At 44.8% G+C, this 19,978-nt stretch overlaps 1 protein-coding gene across 1 annotated transcript in view; it reads right to left on the bottom strand.

The window, feature by feature from the left end:
* Nucleotides 1-680: 680 nt before the first annotated feature.
* The window catches only part of PIGK (phosphatidylinositol glycan anchor biosynthesis class K), a 107,049-nt gene continuing 87,751 nt past the window's right edge, over nucleotides 681-19,978 (bottom strand). Inside the window, exon 11 of the mRNA XM_044301694.1 lies at nucleotides 681-1,789. Within this exon, the coding sequence (XP_044157629.1) occupies nucleotides 1,673-1,789 (117 nt within the window). The 3' untranslated portion in view covers nucleotides 681-1,672. The remainder of the gene's footprint in view (nucleotides 1,790-19,978) is intronic.

Genomic DNA, 19,978 nt, shown 5'->3' with positions numbered 1-19,978 from the left:
ACTGTTTCATCCGAAGTCGATTTGCTCATGCCTAGAAATCACTGACCACAACACTGACGCGTGAATGAGGCTTTACACCTGTCCTTCCTACCCTCACAATGCAGAAAGACTGCTTACTTGAATCAGTGCTAATGCTGCTGTGATCACAGGACTGCTATCTAGCAAGTTGCCTCTACAGACACAAACCATGTGTTATTCCCTGTTTAGGTAAGATATTTAAGTTATTTTAGCTATATCTCTCTACATCCCTCTCAGCAAGGAGAAAGTACAGGACTGTAGTAATTCGAATCTCCTCCTATTTAACCCTATGCTGAAATAAGCAGAGGTTACTTTAATACCCCTGAAAACCTATTAATCCAATAAGACTGGAGAAAATACCTCTATAATCAATTGTCCCTATGTTACACTAAGCATTATTTCAGGAAGCAGAGACTTGGGATCTGGTGTGGCAGGATTCTAGCAAAATGCTCCTTCCATAACTAACAAAACAGATGTCCATTCAGTTGCATAATACGTCCTGTGCTATAGGAATGCAATGAATGATGGCGTCCCTTCTTATAACTGTAGCCACATAATTACATTTTGGGTGACACTGCATTTAAAAGAAACACATAAAAAGGCCATAATGTAATTCCATTTTATTTGTACGAAACAACACAGTCATGAATGAGCAATTACTAATGAATGAGCAATTACTACCCCCCCCCCCTTGTCCTCAATATGGAAGTCATATGGATTACCCCAGGTGTCAGTCTCCGAGCTGCTCAAGTGAGATGCTACCGTGGCTCATGAATTAATACAGCGGCACTTTGCTGTCCTTGGGTTGTCTCCTTGCGTTTTGCTCTTTCCCTGCTTGCTCAGCATCTTCTTTCACCTGGTACTTTTTACAAACTGCACTGGAAAACCCTCATATTTCCAGAGTATAACACTAAAAGCAAACAGGAGCAATAAAAATGCTTGAGATGGCAAAAACGCACTGGACATTCTGGTTTGATGAGCAGTGAATAAATCAAAGGAGGTTTTCCACGGGCTACTAAGTCTTGCTTTAAATTCTAATTGCTCACCAGTTCCTAGATACATAATTACCTCGGGTTCTGGATTGATCCGAAATGCTGTACTTAGCATGATAAATCAATATTTCTATTTTTGTTTCTGCTGAGAAAGCTCTCAATATACCATGCCAACACTTCGGAAATGTGAAGAAAGGTATAAAATACATTTTGCCAAGAGAGCAACTTTCTGTTCAGTTGTCCCTAATACCAATAAAGCCTGGGCATTAAATAATTTATAAGTCTGGGGGGGGGCATTACAATTATATTTTATACAATTATTTACGTATTTTTAACTGTACACCAATTACAGCTTTCCTTCTTAAAGGGAGAGTCTTAGAGAGACAATGAAAGCAGCCATATTATAGGCTCAACAGGTCCTAGCCAGTCAAGTATGGCTCACCCACAAAACATTGGGTCTCACCTCTCTAATGGACATCTCAGCCCACAAAATAGTTGCCCTCAAACTCGAAGAAGTCTCCTAACTTAGCTATTTTGGCTTTTCTGTTGGGTTCGCACGACTCATGCCAAACTTATACAGGAAACCACAGTAGGCCACAGACAGGATGGTGGGAAATATCAGTGCAGAGCATTCCTGAGTCTCAGTGGTCATGGAGCTCTTCTCAGAACACATGCTTCATATGTTTAAGGCCATAGGTTTTAAAGAAGACGAGAAGAATCAGCGCCCATAGTCCAAGGATAAATCCTCCAGGCGGGTGCCATTCCTTTGGTCTTGGTTTCTGGAAGACAAAAGGAAAAAAATATACAGAATTTTCCAGTATTGCAAGTTAGTGGCAACCTTCATGAAATTAGACCTGCAATACCCTGTTGTATGACCACTTGACCAGAAAGTGAGCGTATATTTTTGTCCCTCTTCGTGAGGATTGTAGCCCATTTACTATTTCTACTTTCCAAATCTAAAAATCCACTAAGGTGCATACTCGGTGGATCAGTGGTTAGCAGTCTTGCCTTGCTGCACTGGGGTACAAAGTTTACAACCAACGAAGAACTACATCTACATGGAGCTTATATGTTTCTCCCCATGTTTGGTGGGTTTTTTCTGAGTACTGTGGTTTCCTCCTACAGGCCAAAAACATACTGATATGTTGGATGGCTTCCTACAAAGTTGTCCCTACTGTATGTATGTGTTTAGGACATTAGACTGTGACCCCACTAGAGACAGTGACTGATATAAGTGATGACAACCTATGTACAGTGCTGTACATTGCCGCTATTCGAGCAACGGGAAATAAAGTAAATCCAGAGGCGTGATTGGAGTTCAAAGACATCCTCTCATATCTCCTATATATCATAACCACAGGGGCCCAAGATGCTGAGATCATGCATGCTGTTTTTTAGGGTCTACACAATGTTAAAGGGGTTTTCCAGGTGTATCCTCAGAATAGGTCATCAATATCAGATCAGTGGGAGTCTAAGGGCTGTATTACACCAACAGATTTTATGACCAATCATTGGTCAGATGGCCCATTACACACACGAATCTTTCGTTATACACACCAACTATTGGTCTGATTGGACAGCTATTTGGTCAGATAATCTGTTGGTGTAATACAGCCCTAATCGATCAGCTGTTTGAGGAGGCCGCACTGCTCCCATGAGCACGGAGCCTCTTACCAAGCACAGCTCTGTCTATCGGAGAGCGGCTGTGCTTGGTACTCGAGCTCAACCCTATTGTTCTATCCTGAGCATAGGCCATCAATATCAAAATCTCAAGACAACCCCTTTAAGCTACTCTTGCTAAACCTATGCCTACCAAACTAGTAAAGAATACTAAGGTGACCAACTATCTCTATTCCCAAAAAAATGGTGGCTTGCACTGAACTGTGTCAATCAGGAAAAGCAAAATGATGGGAGACACCAAAGAAAGTCCTATAGAATGAATCACCTACAAATAGCACAGTAGATCTCGGCTCTATAAGTCTTGGGGAAGGGAGGGGGTAAAGTTAATTTGCGTCACATTTGACTTTTATGGATTGGTTGGAGTTGCCCTTTAACATCAATTTCTATCCATTTTTCCAGTGCATTCCAGCTCCCTACACTAAACACTTGATGGTTCCTACCGCAACGTCAGAGTGCACATCAAGATTGATTCCTCAGGTTCCATTAGGGTTATTATGGAAATTCACTGGAAACGGGAGCCGCACACTGAAGAGTAACACTCAGCTAATGAAATTTCTCTGTGCAGATGCAAACAAGTCGATGCCTGCACTTAGCCCGGAAACCTCTCTGCAATTATTAATTAAGATGTGAAAATAAAAGTTTCTTGTTTATCCATCGAAAGCCGCTCATAGTTGAGTTACCGGTAGATGAAGACGGATGGTAATGATACCTCTAAGCAGCTTGAAAAGATTAAATAGAAGAATCCACTTGAGTGAAAACAAATTTCGGCTTTTTCCTATGACACGACACGTATTAAAAGGGAAGAGTTTGACAGATTAATGATTCTTCGAGACAGGAAAAACAGATCGGAGGACACCAATTCATCAGTCCGAGAAGTGGTGGCGGCACGGTGTCATGGACGACCTCTCTGTCATTCATGGTCCGCCACAGACACTTAAAGGATAACGGTCATATTTTTTTTTTATTTGCTAGTTTACTAGAGCTAGGCATGTATACCTGAGATACTCTGTCAATGATTGCCAAAAGATCTGTAATTACCTTATAATAACAGCTTTCATTAATGTCCTCTGTCCCTTAAAAGACAGTTGCTATGGGTCATCTGTCACCAGCTAGGAAGATAGAGGGGCGGTCCTTCACTCTGCATGCCTGCATTAGGCTTCAGAGTGAGGAGGCGTGTCTCTCAGTAATCCAATCTGATTGGCTGGCAGGAAGCTGCTGGTTACAGCAAGTGACCTGAGGGAATGCAGTTTTGGCCTCAGAGAACTGGCAGAGGAGCCATCTAGAGAAGATCCTCAATGTAGGATTCAAAACAGCTGTAACTAAGAAGAAAACTCAAGGAAAACAGTGGTAAGTGAAGAAACTAAAGATTGCTTTATGCATAATGCTGCTGCAGCAGTAACATATGCTAAAATAGATTTTTTGATGAAAATATGACAGTTATCCTTTAAAGAGCACAACAGAACTGTCCCTACTGTGAAATATTCCCCCTATTTTTACATTGATTAGATCACTATTTGGGGGGGGGGGGGGGGGGCGGCGCTAAGTCTACAATGGAGAAGGATTTGGATGCAATTATTGAGGGGTTTTCCAGTCAGTAAATGGTTGGGGTGGACACATGCTGCTGTGTCGAAACGTCATTGTTAGGCCTCATGCACACGGCCGTTCCGTGCATTGGGGACCGTAATTTGTAGTCGCCAATGCATGGGCAACATCCGTGTGGCGGCCGGGACGGATCGAGACCCATTCAACTTGAATGGGTCCGTGATCCGCCTGCACAGTAAAAAAATAGAACCTGTTCTATCTTTTGCGGTGCGGAGGCACAGACAGAAACACCACGGAAGCACTCTGTAGTGCTTATGCAGGTTTCCGATCTGTGCTTCCATTCTGCACCGCACCTCCCGGATTGCGGACCCATTCAAGTGAATGGGTCCGCATCCGTGATGCGGGGTGCACACGGCTGGTGCCCGTGTATTACAGACCCGCCGTATGCGGGTCGCAATACGGTCGGGCAACCACCGTGTGCATGAGGCCTTAGACTGGGAAGTAGAGTGCAGAAGAAGAGCAGGCAACTTTGGAATGGGAACGGTGGGGATTTGTGAGGTGAGAATAGTTTTGTATGTTTTTTTTTTTTTTTTTTTTACAACATGATGGGTAATTTTCCCTGCAAAAATAATCACTTGACTTGAGTTTCACCAACCACAATATCTTAGGGTGTTGAACGCAACCTCACAATGACATTGAGGCGTACCCTGTCACATCCTTTAGAAAATGGGTGCAATACAAAAAAGATGGACATTGCATCCCAGGACGCAGCAAACATCATACATCCCTTGTCTAAGCAAAGGAAGAAAAATCATGAATCCGTTAACCATACACCATGTGTAGTGCAATTCCGCACTGTAAAGCAGGGTTTCTCAACTCCAGTCCTCAGGGACCACCTGCCGGTCATGTGTTCAGGATTTCCTTAGTATTGAGCAGGTGATATAATTCGTGTCAGTGCATCAGGACTTACCACAGGTCTTCATTCTGTGGGATATTCTTAAATCATGGCCGGTAGGTGGACCCTGAGGATTGGAGTTGAGGAACACTGCTGTAAAGGACTTCAATGTCTACTGGTTAAAACGGACACCACGCAACGCTTCACGTAGACAGCAGTTTACCCTGGAGATAAATTGTCTCCAGACATCCCCCCCTCAATCTTTTGAAAAGGAAATAAAGTTATCCAAATCGAGCATGGTGGGGTCTCTACACCGAGGAGGAGTCATCGACGGGTAACGCCGGGGGGTCCAAGCACTTGCAGCAATAGAAAACACCCCTGGGCAATCGAGACCTGGTTTCCGTATGGCTTCAAAGTTCGTTTTGGGCGCTTCACAGCCAAAGAAAAGGCAAAAAAATAAGGTACCATATGTTAATTGTGTATGTGACCTACAGTGCGAGTTGATGACAGATTCCCTTTAAGATTGGATCTAATCTAAGAAAAACTGCAGCAGTCAGGCTCATCATCTCTGCCTAAATAACCTCTCTCGTCTAAATTCCAGTAATTACCTGACTGTCTGCAGACTGCAGCACTCGCTCTAATCAATCTTTCCGATGCTGGATCGGAGACAAACTTTCACACTAAGTGCTACCTGACCCCTGTAAACAAATTACTTTAATTTGCTGTGAAACTGGAAGATGTCATGCAGCAGAGAGCGGCCTCGCAGGAGAGGTGCAGGACTCTCGCCTCGGTGGTAAAATATAGCTTTTCTGCATCACTGGTTTAAGACGGTGGGTGAAATGTTAGTGATGAGACCCAAGGACACTTCCAGAAGCACAGAACACAATAAGAAAGTCCGTAAAGCTCTGTGCAAACACAATGGTCGTATCTCCTGTGAAGGACATATTGCAGGACGTGTACAGTTATTATTGTGCAGTCTGATCTGCAGTCACGCTGCAATCTTCCACCTGCTTTCTATTAGGTTAGACTAGTTTCACACCTGCAGCATAAAACAGCCTGCCGGATATTGCTACCTGCCCACCAGACCCCATTGTCTATAATGGGGTCCGGGAAATATCCTGAGAATTGGCTGGTTAGGAAACGCTGGATGCAGCATTGCTTGTCTGGCCTATTCCCGGCATTCTCAGCCGCAACACCCGGATGCAGAAGTGAAAGCAGAGAGAAGACCATGCACAATCCCCAGGCCTCTCCCGACCAAAAAGGTATCAGGTAAGACATATAGCTCTGTCTTATATGGAACGGATAGCCAATGTTAAAGGGGTTCTCCAGGAATACTGATTCTGAACAAGTGCCCACAGCCTGCCCCCGTAAACAGAAGATTCATACTTATCTGCTCCCTGACGCGCCTGTCCTTCACGATGTCTCGGCTGTATCCATATTCCAGTGCCTGGCTTGTTTTCTTCCGGTGCTGCATTGGCACGGTCTTAGGCTGGTTTCACATGAGTGAGTACAATGCATTGAACTCGCAGCGTGCGTCTGCGAGAGCTCCTGACCTACGTAGCACCGATCGGATCGCATTATATTGACTTATGATGCTATGTAGAGTTCTGGAATGTATTGTATAACACTGACATAATGCTGTCAGTGTTAGGCCTCATGCACACGGCCGTTGCGTGCATTGGGGACTGCAATTGTGGTCCCCAATGCACGGGCAACAGCCGTGCAGCGGGCCGGACCCATTCAACTTGTATGGGCCCGTGCTCTGTCCGCACCGCAAAAAAATATGACATGTCATATTTTTTTGCGGTGCGTAACAATGGAAAGAAACTACACGGAAGCACTCCGTAGTGCTTCCGGTGTTCCGTGACTCTGTTCCGCATCTCTGGAGTTGCGGACCTATTCAAGTGAATGGGTCTGCATCCGTAATGCATGGTGCACACGGCCGGCGGCCGTGGATTGCCGACCAGCCTTTTGCGGGCTGCAATACGGCCACAGCCGCCCAACGGTCATGTGCATGAGGCCTTATCCAATACATTCCTAAGGCCCCTTTCACACGAGCATGACGGATTAGGTCCAGATGCGTTCAGTGAAACTTGTTACCATTTTGCAAGCAAGTTCAGTCAGTTTTGTCTGCAATTGCGTTCAGTTGTTCAGTTTTTTCTGCGCGGGTGCAATGCGTCTTGAAGCATTTTTCACACCCGTGATAAAAAACTGAAGGTTTACAAACAACATCTCCTAGCAACCATCAGTGAAAAACTCATTGCATCCGGACGCAATGCGTTTTTCACTGAAGCCCCATTCACTTCTAAGGGGCCAGGGCTGCATGAAAAACACTGAATATAGAACATGATGCGTTTTTTCACTCAATGCAGAACTGATGAGTGAAAAAAAAGTGAAAAAAAAAAACGCTCATGGACACAGACCCATTGAAATGAATGGGTCAGGATTCAGTGCGGGTGCTATGCGTTCACGTCACGCATTGCATCCGTGTGGAAAACTCGCTTGTGTGAAAGGGGCCTAAGGGTGACCTAGGATCGCATAGCATTACATTGATTTACGATGCTATCAGTGCTATGTAGTTTAGGACGGGAGCTCTCACAGACGCACGCTGCAAGTTCAACGCATTGAACTTGCTCGTGTGAAACTGCGCCTTCCGCTCCGCTTCAGCCAATGCGGTGACGCGCTGCATCTGGAATACAACAAGCCGGGGAACAGAACATGGACACAGTGGAGGCATCGAGAAGGACCGGAGCAGTGGAGAGCAAGTAAGCTTGAATCTTCTGTTTGCGGAGGCAGGCTGCAGGCATTTGCTGAAAAACATCTGTATTTCTGGAGAACCCCTTTAAAAGAGGAAGCTGGAATATGGCTGCATTATGAACTTCTGAGGTGACAAAAACCAGACAGATGCTTGCCACGAGAAGAACTGCTGGTTTCCATTGCATTAGTATTGCACACTCACGTCCCAGTGATAGTAAAGGGCACATTCACATAACCAGGAGCGTCAGGCTTGTGTCCGTGTAAGGTCCTGTTGCTAAACCCAGGTTCTTGCCACCACATCAGCCTTTATGTAACAGGGACATCTGCACAGAGATCACCTGGTGGCCTGGAGTCTGCAACCCTTACACCCCACACCATGTTGTGCATCCCGCGTTCACTAATCTGACGACTGCAGAGCACAACGAACCCTGCACCTACCTGCAATGAAGTCCAGGTCTGAGTCGGGAAACCAAGGATCTACGGGGCTCATGCATCAAGAGCATGAAACTATCTATACCACAAGTCAATCCTGGATTACCCGTGTAGTATAATGTCACGCATGGAAAAGCCATAGTCGGGTGACACACATTTAAATGCTTAGCCTTTAGGAAGGATGGGGGTCTCTTATGATACAGTTGGGATGGAAAAAGGTATCAGACCATCAGCATTTCCGGATAACCAGCATATGGCGGATTAACGTAGACATACAGTACAGGTCTCATACTCCAGCATGCTTGGGACCACTGATCAGAAATTCCATCATTCATCTGGGCATAGAATTTAGAGATGGTAATACAGAATGTGTCCACCCTTACCTTAAATGGTTTTCCAGCCCAAAATAAATAGGTAGCATTGAGCTTCGAGTAGCTTAAAAACCTTAAAAAAAACCTCCATCCACGCCGATCCCTCAGAGCCGCCGCTCCAGCACTGCCTGGGTCCATACTATTCTCCACTTCCTGCTGACATTGAGTGACCTCAATCAGGAATTAGCTGAATAGGCATTTCCTGTGTGTCCAGATAGGAGCAGGAAGTGCAGAGGAGCAGAGACCTGACCAGCGGCAAGAAATCAGAGAATTTACTGTATTTTGGGGTTTTTAAGCCTCTCTGAGCCCCCCACCAACAATTTTGAGCTGGAAAATCCCTTTAAGGACTCCAGTTTCTCAATAAACAAATTCAATATTAAAGCATTCAAAAGATTGATAAGCTGCAAGTCACAACACGACCACTGGGTGGCTGCACATAAACACATATAGGATAGACATCTCATGATACACTGTCGTAAAATCAAGTTGTTGTTTTTTTTGTTTTTAAATCTGGTCATCTTGCACCACGCATCTTAGGAGAAGTTAAAGATAAGGAAGGAAGATCTGTAGCATCTGCGGTCCCCCAATGATGACACAATATTAACCTCATAAGGAAGGAGGGAAGCCGCAGAAGAGCCGACACAGGGAAGAGGGACAACACTAAGACTAGCTTTCTGGACCACAGGATGCCATATGAATGGATTTTTACTGTACACACACTGACGATTACCATGTCATGTGCAGTCATATTTCCAGGACTCGGTGACACAACATATACATTTATAGACTTATCCATAAGAGGTCTCTAAAATAATCTCCTCAATGCTGTTCTCTCTCTGTGCAGAAGAGATGACCCAGGACACCAACAGACATAATGTAGAGTGCTTCATCGTCTGCCCACCTATTAACCCTATCTGTGCTCTCCAACAAATGCAGATTCCGCTGCCACCTACGCTATGATCCGTGTCTCACTGCTCTTTGATGTCTGCAGCGGACCAGTCACTGGTTCAAGTGAACGGGTATATTTCAAAAGGAAAAACTGTGAGCCGAGCTTACAGAATGCCTGCTGCGTGGCCGGCGAGTGCCCCCATTGTAAAAGGAGAGTGTAACAGAACAGGCCAGTCTATGCACAGCAATCACAAAGGAGGCCTCAGATGTGGAAAAGTGGAAGGATGATATTTTTACCTTTTAAAACGCAACCTTAAAAGCATTTCACAGAGAAATAATAGGAATAAAATTTTCAGCAAATTTCTACATACATTACTATCTTGTATTCTGTATTACACTCCAGAGCTGCACTCACTATTCTGCTGGTGCAGTCACTGTGTACATACATTACTTATCCTGTACTGACCATGAGTTACATCCTGTATTATACTCCAGAGCTGCACTCACTATTCTGCTGGTGCAGTCACTGTGTACATTACATATCCTGTATTAACCCTGAGTTACATCCTGTATTATACTCCAGAGCTGCACTCACTAATCTGCTGGTGCAGTCACTGTGTACATACATTACTTATCCTGTACTGATCCGGAATTACATCGTGTATTATACTCCAGAGCTATACTCACTATTCTGCTGGTGCAGTCACTGTGTACATACATTACTGATCCTGAGTTACATCCTGTATTATACTCCAGAGCTGCGCTCACTATTCTGCTGGTGCAGTCATTGTGTACATACATTACATTACTTATCCTGTACTGATCCTGAGTTGCATCCTGTATTATACTCCAGAGCTGCACTCACTATTCTGCTGGTGCAGTCACTGTGCACATACATTACTTATCCTGTACTGATCCTGAGTTACATCCTGTATTATACCCCAGAGCTGCACTCACTATTCTGCTGGTGCAGTAACTGTGTACATACATTACTTATCCTGTACTGATCGTGAGTTACATCCTGTATTATACTCCAGAGCTGCACTCACTATTCTGCTGGTGCAGTCACTGTGTACATACATTATTTATCCTGTACTGATCCTGAGTTACATCCTGTATTATACTCCAGAGCTGCACTCACTATTCTGCTGCTGCAGTCACTGTGTACATTACATTACTTATCCTGTACTGATCCTGAGTTACATCCTGTATTATACTCCAGAGCTGCACTCACTGTTCTGCTGCTGCAGTCACTGTGCACATACATTACTTATCCTGTACTGATCCTGAGTTACATCCTGTATTATACTCCAGAGCTGCACTCACTATTCTGCTGCTGCAGTCACTGTGCACATACATTACTTATCCTGTACTGATCCTGAGTTATATCCTGTATTATACTCCAGAGCTGCACTCACTATTCTGCTGGTGCAATCACTGTGTACATACATTATTTATCCTGTACTGATCCTGAGTTATATCCTGTATTATACTCCAGAGCTGCACTCACTATTCTGCTGCTGCAGTTACTGTGCACATACATTACTTATCCTGTGCTGAGGTTGTCCACGTGATGTATGGTCCCTGGTCCAGTTCTGAGGCTCATGTGGTTCATAGAGGACAGGGGTCGGCATGGGCGCTGTAACTGGTCTGTGTCTAAACCCCAAACTCAGGCCGTTTTGGAGATGCTGCGATGCGGTCGTCCAGTCATCAGAATCAGTGGCTCAATCTTTACTCTTGCCCATTTTCCCGCTCTTCATTTGATGCCTGACAGATGCCATTGTCACAAGACAATCACTCCACCTGCCAGTGGTTTTAATGCTTTGGCTGAAGGGTGTAGACTGCAATGTATCTGACGTGAGCTCTACAATAAACCATCTATTTGGGCCTCTGTCCACCGGTATAACGGCACGCCTAGACGCGGCGGCTTCTGCGGTAGTTGGCGAAGCCTGTGAGAGCCATCTATCACTGTGGCAGGGGAGGCCTCCGCGCTTATTATCCTAAGCCAAGCTAAGACTTCAGCTAATGACTTAAAAAAATGCCTTTTCCTCCCTATAAATATTCATTTTTTATGGAGACGGAGTAGATTACTGAGAATGGGCACAAGTCCCAGGTTTTCTTACACTCCTGAGTGGGATTAAGGATTACTGCTCTCTGGAGTTTGATCATTTACACAAGACGTACCTGGAATAAATCTCGGCCCGGCGGACCGCGCTCCCGCGTGTTTGCTGCTCTTTAGGTAGAGCGGGCTTTTCACCTCCTAAAGGGTTAAAGAATTTACCGCAGAAATGTCATCTTTATGTCGGAACAGACTCTTCAATTGCTGGATTACAAATGCAAAGGGCTGTTCTGACCATAGACCTAGGGAGTAGGATTTATCATAAAAGTCGACTCCCTGCGCCGTCAGCTCCGGCTTCTTGTTCATTTGCTCTTTGGGCTCATTGAGGGGAAACCCCCTCTCTAATGTCTATATGGCCGACTAGGAAGGGGCAACCCCATTACAGGCTTCCCCAGCAGCAGCACCGCTGCCTCTACCTGTCCGGGTGGCGATGGCCGGTAGTAGGGGGTCTGTAACCCCGCACAGCCCTAACAGCCCCCGCACAGTCATTATAAGGGAGACTTCACAAGGGGCAGAGGTTGTTGCAGAAATTTTCTGAAAGTGAAAATGATTTCCACTCACTTGAATGGGGATGTTTTGGCTGGAAAAACGTGGATTTCTGCAAGTCGCATTCAGGTGAACGGAACGAATCTTCAGTTGCAGAAAATTTCTGCCACAAAATCTGCAGCGTGTGAAGGCACCCTAAGGGCATGCTCCCTTGTGGCGCAAACGCTGTCGACTTTCGCGCGGCAAATCCACAGCATTGAACTGTAGTAGTGAAGTGGATGAAATGTTAAAAAAACATCACCCAAACCCTGTGGAAGTGGAAACTGCCCCCACTGCAATCTCAACAGAGAAAACTGCAGCACTCCAAAAACGTATGCGCAAAAAGGCTTTATTCACCACGTTGCAGTTCTTTCACAGGAGCCGATTCAAGATTGATCTCTCTCATATCTAATATCCATCTCTCTCTCTCCCTCCCTGCGTCCGTCCATCTATCTATCTGTCCGTCCATCTATCCATCTATCTATCTGTCCGTCCATCCATCCATCTATCTATCTGTCCATCCGTCCATCTATCTATCTGTCCATCCGTCCATCTATCTATCTGTCCATCCGTCCATCTATCTATCTGTCCATCCGTCCATCTATCTATCTGTCCGTCCGTCCATCTATCTGTCCGTCCATCTATCCATCTATCTATCTGTCCGTCCATCTATCCATCTATCTATCCGTCCGTCCATCTATCCATCTATCTGTCCGTCCGTCCATCTATCTATCTGTCCATCCGTCCATCTATCTATCTGTCCATCCGTCCATCTATCTATCTGTCCATCCGTCCATCTATCTATCTGTCCATCCGTCCATCTATCTATCTGTCCGTCCGTCCATCCATCTGTCCGTCCATCTATCCATCTGTCCGTCCATCTATCCATCTATCTATCTGTCCGTCCATCTATCTATCTGTCCGTCCATCTATCCATCTATCTATCTGTCCGTCCATCTATCCATCTATCTATCCGTCCATCTATCTATCTGTCCATCCGTCTATCTATCTGTCCGTGCATCCGTCATCTATCTATCTGTCCGTCCATCTATCTATCTGTCCGTCCATCTATCCATCTATCTATCTATCTATCTATCTATCTATCTGTCCGTCCGTCCGTCCATCTATCTATCTGTCCGTCCGTCCGTCCATCTATCTATCTATCTATCTGTCCGTCCATCTATCCATCTATCTATCTGTCCATCCATCTATCTATCTGTCCGTCCGTCCATCTATCTATCTGTCCGTCCGTCCATCTATCTATCTGTCCGTCCGTCCATCTATCTATCTGTCCGTCCGTCCATCTATCTATCTGTCCGTCCGTCCATCTATCTATCTGTCCGTCCGTCCATCTATCTATCTGTCCGTCCGTCCATCTATCTATCTGTCCGTCCATCCGTCCATCTATCTATCTGTCCATCCGTCCATCTATCTATCTGTCCATCTATCTATCTGTCCATCTATCTATCTGTCCATCTATCTATCTGTCCATCCGTCCATCTATCTATCTGTCCATCCGTCCATCTATCTATCTGTCCATCCGTCCATCTATCTATCTGTCCATCCGTCCATCTATCTATCTATCTGTCCATCCGTCCATCTATCTATCTAGCCATCCGTCCATCTATCTATCTAGCCATCCGTCCATCTATCCATCCATCTAGCCATCCGTCCATCCATCCATCCATCTAGCCATCCGTCCATCCATCCATCCATCTATCCGTCCATCCATCTATCTATCTATCTATTATCTATCTATTATCTATCATCTATTATCTATCTATCTATTATCTATCTATCTCCTATCCAGGGGTCAAGTCCTGGGAAAAAAAGTGTGGGAACTCACCCAAGATCCACTGCAACCCCCCCCCCCTCCAAAAAATAAAAAAGCACAGAAAATCTAGCATGCTGTAATTTGTGCCGCTGCGGACTAAAAAAATAAATAAAAAAAATAACACTTTTAGAAAAGTTTGTCCTGGGATTCGATCTCATGACCTCTACACAGGAGAAGCCAGGCATATGCCCTCACAGCTATGAAAGCTGTCTAGCTTGTTACTTTAAAAAAAAAAAAATATAAGACTTCTACTGTAGGTAACTTTGCCCACTGTGTATGGATGTAGCAGAGCTGGGTGTGTTGGGGCAGCTGTCATGTGTATGGTTGTACACTAGGTATCAGTACACTAGGTATCAGTAGAAGTATCAGAAAAAGAAAAAAAAAAACACTTTTAGAAAAGTTTGTCCTGGGATTCGAACTCATGACCTCTACACATTACAGGCAAGGCATTTACCCTCACAGCCATAAAAGCTGTTGAGGTAGTTGCTTAAAAAAAAAAAAAACTAAGACTTCTACTTATACCTAGTGTACTGATACCTAGTGTACAACCATACACATGACAGCTGCCCCAACACACCCAGCTCTGCTACATCCATACACAGTGGGCAGCTGTCATGTGTATGGTTGTACACTAGGTATCAGTAAACTAGGTATCAGTAGAAGTCTTATAAAAAAAAAACACTTTTAGAAAAGTTTGTCTTGGGATTTGAACTCATGACCTCTACACATCAGAGGCAAGGCATTTACCCTCACAGCCATAAAAGCTGTCTAGGTAGCTGCTTAAAAAAAAACAACTAAGACTTCTACTTATACCTAGTGTACTGATACCTAGTGTACAACCATACACATGACAGCTGCCCCAACACACCCAGCTCTGCTACATCCATACACAGTGGGCAGCTGTCATGTGTATGGTTGTACACTAGGTATCAGTAAACTAGGTATCAGTAGAAGTCTTATAAAAAAAAAAAAAAACACTTTTAGAAAAGTTTGTCTTGGGATTCGAACTCATGACCTCTACACATCAGAGGCAAGGCATTTACCCTCACAGCCATAAAAGCTATGTAGGTAGCTGTTTTAAAAAAAAAAAAAATAAGACTTCTACTTATGCCTAGTGTACTGATACCTAGTGTACAACCATACACATGACAGCTGCCCCAACACACCCAGCTCTGCTACATCCATACACAGTGGGCAGCTGTCATGTGTATGGTTGTACACTAGGTATCAGTAAACTAGGTATCAGTAGAAGTCTTATAAAAAAAAAAAAAAACACTTTTAGAAAAGTTTGTCTTGGGATTCGAACTCATGACCTCTACACATCAGAGGCAAGGCATTTACCCTCACAGCCATAAAAGCTATGTAGGTAGCTGTTTAAAAAAAAAAAAATAAGACTTCTACTTATGCCTAGTGTATTGATACCTAGTGTACAACCATACACATGACAGCTGCCCCAACACACCCAGCTCTGCTACATCCATACACAGTGGGCAGCTGTCATGTGTATGGTTGTACACTAGGTATCAGTACACTAGGTATAAGTAGAAGTCTTATTTTTTTTTTTTTAAGCAACTACCTAGACAGCTTTCATGGCTGTGAGGTTAAATGCCTTCCTCTGATGTGTAGAGGTCGTGAGTTCGAATCCTAGGACAAACTTTTCTAAAAGACATTCTAAATGAATGATCTCGTAGAGAAGGAGATGATGTCATTAGGGGGCGGGGTGCCATGAGAGGAGTCGCAGGCAGCGGCACAGACAGCTTCCTCTCAACTGAAGCCGCCCCTCCTCCCTTAGCCTGCCCTGCACAGTGCGCTCCGTCTCCCCCTGTGAATCTGATTCAGCCGTGTTCTCCTGACTTGAGGCTGAAAGGGAACGGCGTTCCTGCCATGAAAATAGTGCAGGAACGCCGTTCCCATGCGTTCCCCCTCCACTCGACCCCTGCTCCTATCTATTATCTATCTATCTATCTATCTATCTATTATCTATCTCATATCTATCCATCTATCTATCTATCTATCTATCTATCTATCCGTCTGTCTATCGATCTCTCTCTCTATTGATTTTTGAGGAACAAACCATAAAAATTAAAAACTGAACTAAAACAAAATTTAAATGAAAAAATAAACAAAATTGTCTGGTAAGGCCTCATGCACACGACTGTTGTTCTGGTCCGCATCCGAGCCGTAAAAATGGACCCATTTACTGCAGTGAGGCCACAAAAGATGTAGACAACACTCCGTGTGCTGTCCACATCCGTTGCTCCGTTCTGTAGCCCCGCCAAAAGAAATTGAACATGTCCTATTCTTGTCCATTTTGTGGACTAGAATAGGCATTTCTACAATGGGCCTCTTGTTCCGGACCGCAAAAAACAGAACGGTTGTGTGCATGAGGCCTAAGGGCTCTTTCACACCTGCGTTCTTTTCTTCCGGCATAGAGTTCCGTCATCGGGGCTCTATGCCGGAAGAATACTGATCAGGATTTTCCTAATGCATTCTGAATGGACAGTCCGTCCTTCAGGATGCATCAGGATGTCTTCCGTTCCGGAACGGAACGTTTTTTGGCCGCAGCAAATAGCGCAGCATGCTGCGCTTTTTGCTCCGGCCAAAAATCCGGAACACTTGCCGCAAGGCCGGATCCGGAATGAATGCCCATTGAAAGGCATTGATCCGGATCCGGCCTTAAGCTAAACGTCGTTTCGGCGCATTGCCGGATGCGACGTTTAGCTTTTTCTCAATGGTTACCATGGCTGCCGGGATGCTAAAGTCCCGGCAGCCATGGTAAAGTGTAGCGGGGAGCGGGGAGCAGCATACTTACCGTCCGTGCGGCTCCCGGGGCGCTCCAGAGTACGTCAGGGCGCCCCAAGCGCATGGATGACGTGATCGCATGGATCACATGATCCATGCACATGGGGCGCTCTGACGTCATTCTGGAGCGCCCCGGGAGCCGCACGGACTGTAAGTATACTGCTCCCCCGCTCCTCACTACTACTATGGCAACCAGGACTTCAATAGCGTCCTGGCTGCCATAGTAACACTGAACGCATTTTGAAGACGGATCCGTCTTCAAATGCTTTCAGTACACTTGCGTTTTTCCGGATCCGGCGTGTAATTCCGGCAAGTGGAGTACACGCCGGATCCGGACAACGCAAGTGTGAAAGAGGCCTAACTCTGTATCATTATCAAGTAAATAAACTAGAATGTAAAAAGCTGAATCATTTATTTTTTGTAATATATAACGTTTTAAAAAAAGCATATGAGAATGATAAAAAAACAAAACTGAATGTATAGCCATTTAACTAACATGCAGTAAAACACTAACGCCAACACTAACAGGTGTCTAGCCTGGGGCTACATCGCAACTCGGACTCCAGCTCACATCACATGGCCAAAGAGTGCGGTGTAGCGCTACCTACATCGCTACCAGTGAAAGGCAATGGCCCGCAGGTTGCTGTGACCCGACACTCACAATATATCCAAAGCTGCTGTAACCTGACAGTCTTCGGACTATCGGGCACTGGCAGCTTGCAGGTCGCAACGTGACCCCGTCAGACTCTCCGGGCCGAGACTCGAATTTCCCTTAAATCCTTTTCTGAAGTCTATTTGCCTTGAGCCCAGGCACCGGCACGTTCTTTAATGAACTGATCACATCTTCAGACCTGAGCGAAGAGCGCACAGATTGCAAATACATTTTTAAATTATAAAATCAATTTTGCCTCCATAAAGCAAAAAAAAAAAAAAAAAAAAAACCTGAATCAACAAAACACATTCTCTCTCCAGAACAGTGGAATTGTAGTTAGATCGATATTCCTGAATTACTAACATTAAAAAACAAATACGGAAACGTCCCAGCGGTGAGCGGAGAACAGCGGCGCGGCAAATACCACATCTCATTTCTGTGCACATATCAAAGAGGGAAACATTTTTAGCATAAATTGAAGCCTTAAAACATGACAGGAGTGCGGCGGCGGCGGCGGCGAACGCTCTGTAATTATAATGCGTTATCATCCCGCATCCGGTTATGAACAGAGAGGGAAACGACCTTCATTGTAATTACAGCGCTTTCACTGTGTTAGGCCCTATGTACACAACCTTACTTTTTGTCCGCCAAATGCGGATCGGATACGGAGCCGTTCATTTCAATAGGGCCACAAACAAAAACAAAAAAGTGGGCAGCACATCGAACAAAAAAGAACATGTCCTATTCTTGCACTTTTTGCGGATAAGAACAGGCATTTTTTAACATACGGCGAGTCATGCAGAACACAAACAGTCAGTACCCATGTTTTGCGGATCGCCAAACGAACATAGTTGTGTGCATGGGGCCTTAAAGGGGTTGTTTCACTTAAGAAAATGGCTTTTATCATGTTAACAAAGTGAATACAAGGCACTTACTAATGTATTATGATTGTTCATATTGCTTCCGTTGCTGGCTGGATTCATTTTTTCATCACATTATACACTGCTCATTTCCACCCTACAATCCAGCAGTGGTGACTGCGCTTGCACATTATAGGAAAAAGCACTAGCCCATGCACACTCCCACGGTCCTGGCCACCACAGACGCCTGCGCTGTTTCCTATAGTGTGCAAGCACGACCACCACTGCTGGATTGTAGGGTGGACACAAGCAGTGTATAATGTGATGAAAAAATGAATCCAGCCAGCAAAGGAAGCAATATGGACAATCACAATACATTAGTAAGTGCCTTGTATTAACTTTTCTACATGATGAATGCCATTTGCTGAAGTAAGAGGACCCCATTAAGGGGAAGCCGGGTTTCTTGCTTTCTCTGCAAGGGTCCAAAATAATCCCTTATTAGAGAGAGTTCATTACCATAACTTTTGTCAAATCTTAGTAATTACTTGCTTTCCCCATAGAACAGCAATGTTGCCGTGTCAGTTCCTCTATTATTGCTCCTGTAAAAGTATAATAATCTGACAACGGTCAGCACAGACTGGACTGTGTAATAGTAGCAACCAGTTTTTAAAATCGTCTCTATTCACATTACACGAAGGCTTACATGTCAGAGGTGTATGTTGGAACTAATCCTCGGGCGTATGTCACGGTATACTTTTTCCCTGTGGTTCACTATATGGCACAGGTATATGGCAGGTATGCCAACACAAACCACCCCAACGGAGGTGTAATGGTTGAATGGGGACCTAAGGCTATCCTGACCCACACCTCCGTGAAGTTCTCCTCAGTCCCCTCTAGCAAACAGAGGAAGAGGGGGATGCAGCTGCAGAATCTCTCTCTCTCTCAAGGTGTGTATGTGATGGGCGGGGCATTGGAAGAGACATCCGATTGGCTCAGAGCACACAGGACTGCTCTCACATACAGACAGTCCATCCCATGGCCGACACAGATAGAAAAATTATGCATTTACAAAAACTAGCACAGGGGAAAAAAAAAAAAAAAAAGTGCAGGTTCTGCCTTTACTACATCTAATATGCAAAGTTTTGGTGTAAAATACAGTAAAGGGGTTGTCCTCAATGATAAACCCTGCGAATATGCTTTTCAGATCATATGGAGTCATGGGGGAGGGGGGGGGGGGGGCATTTGGAGCAACACAGTACAAGGGTGGTTATTGAGTTCAACGGCTGGCATGTAATGCTACATTTCACCTGTAGTGGCCACTGTAGGGGAAATGTCTAGCCAGATGTGGCGAGAACCGCTGATCGCCCAAGGTCAGAGAAGTCGGACGCCTGGCTTCTGTAGGTCCATGCTCGAAGACCACTTTTAATTTCTTTATCATTAGGAGTTTCATATCCTATAATCCAGAATATGTGAAAACCCGGCACCTACCACTAAAGACGCCAGATTAAAGGATTATTAACACTTGGCATATGCACATGAATAACTATATTTAATAGATCAAAAGAGTTGCATAAACTCTCCTGAGTCCCCGGGTAGATAATTATAGGCTCG

The sequence above is a fragment of the Bufo gargarizans genome, chromosome 7 (genome assembly GCF_014858855.1).
Source record: "Bufo gargarizans isolate SCDJY-AF-19 chromosome 7, ASM1485885v1, whole genome shotgun sequence".
NCBI classification, from domain to species: domain Eukaryota; kingdom Metazoa; phylum Chordata; class Amphibia; order Anura; family Bufonidae; genus Bufo; species Bufo gargarizans.
Note: the sequence above shows the minus strand (reverse complement) of the source record. Positions and strands in the feature narration are given on the sequence as shown.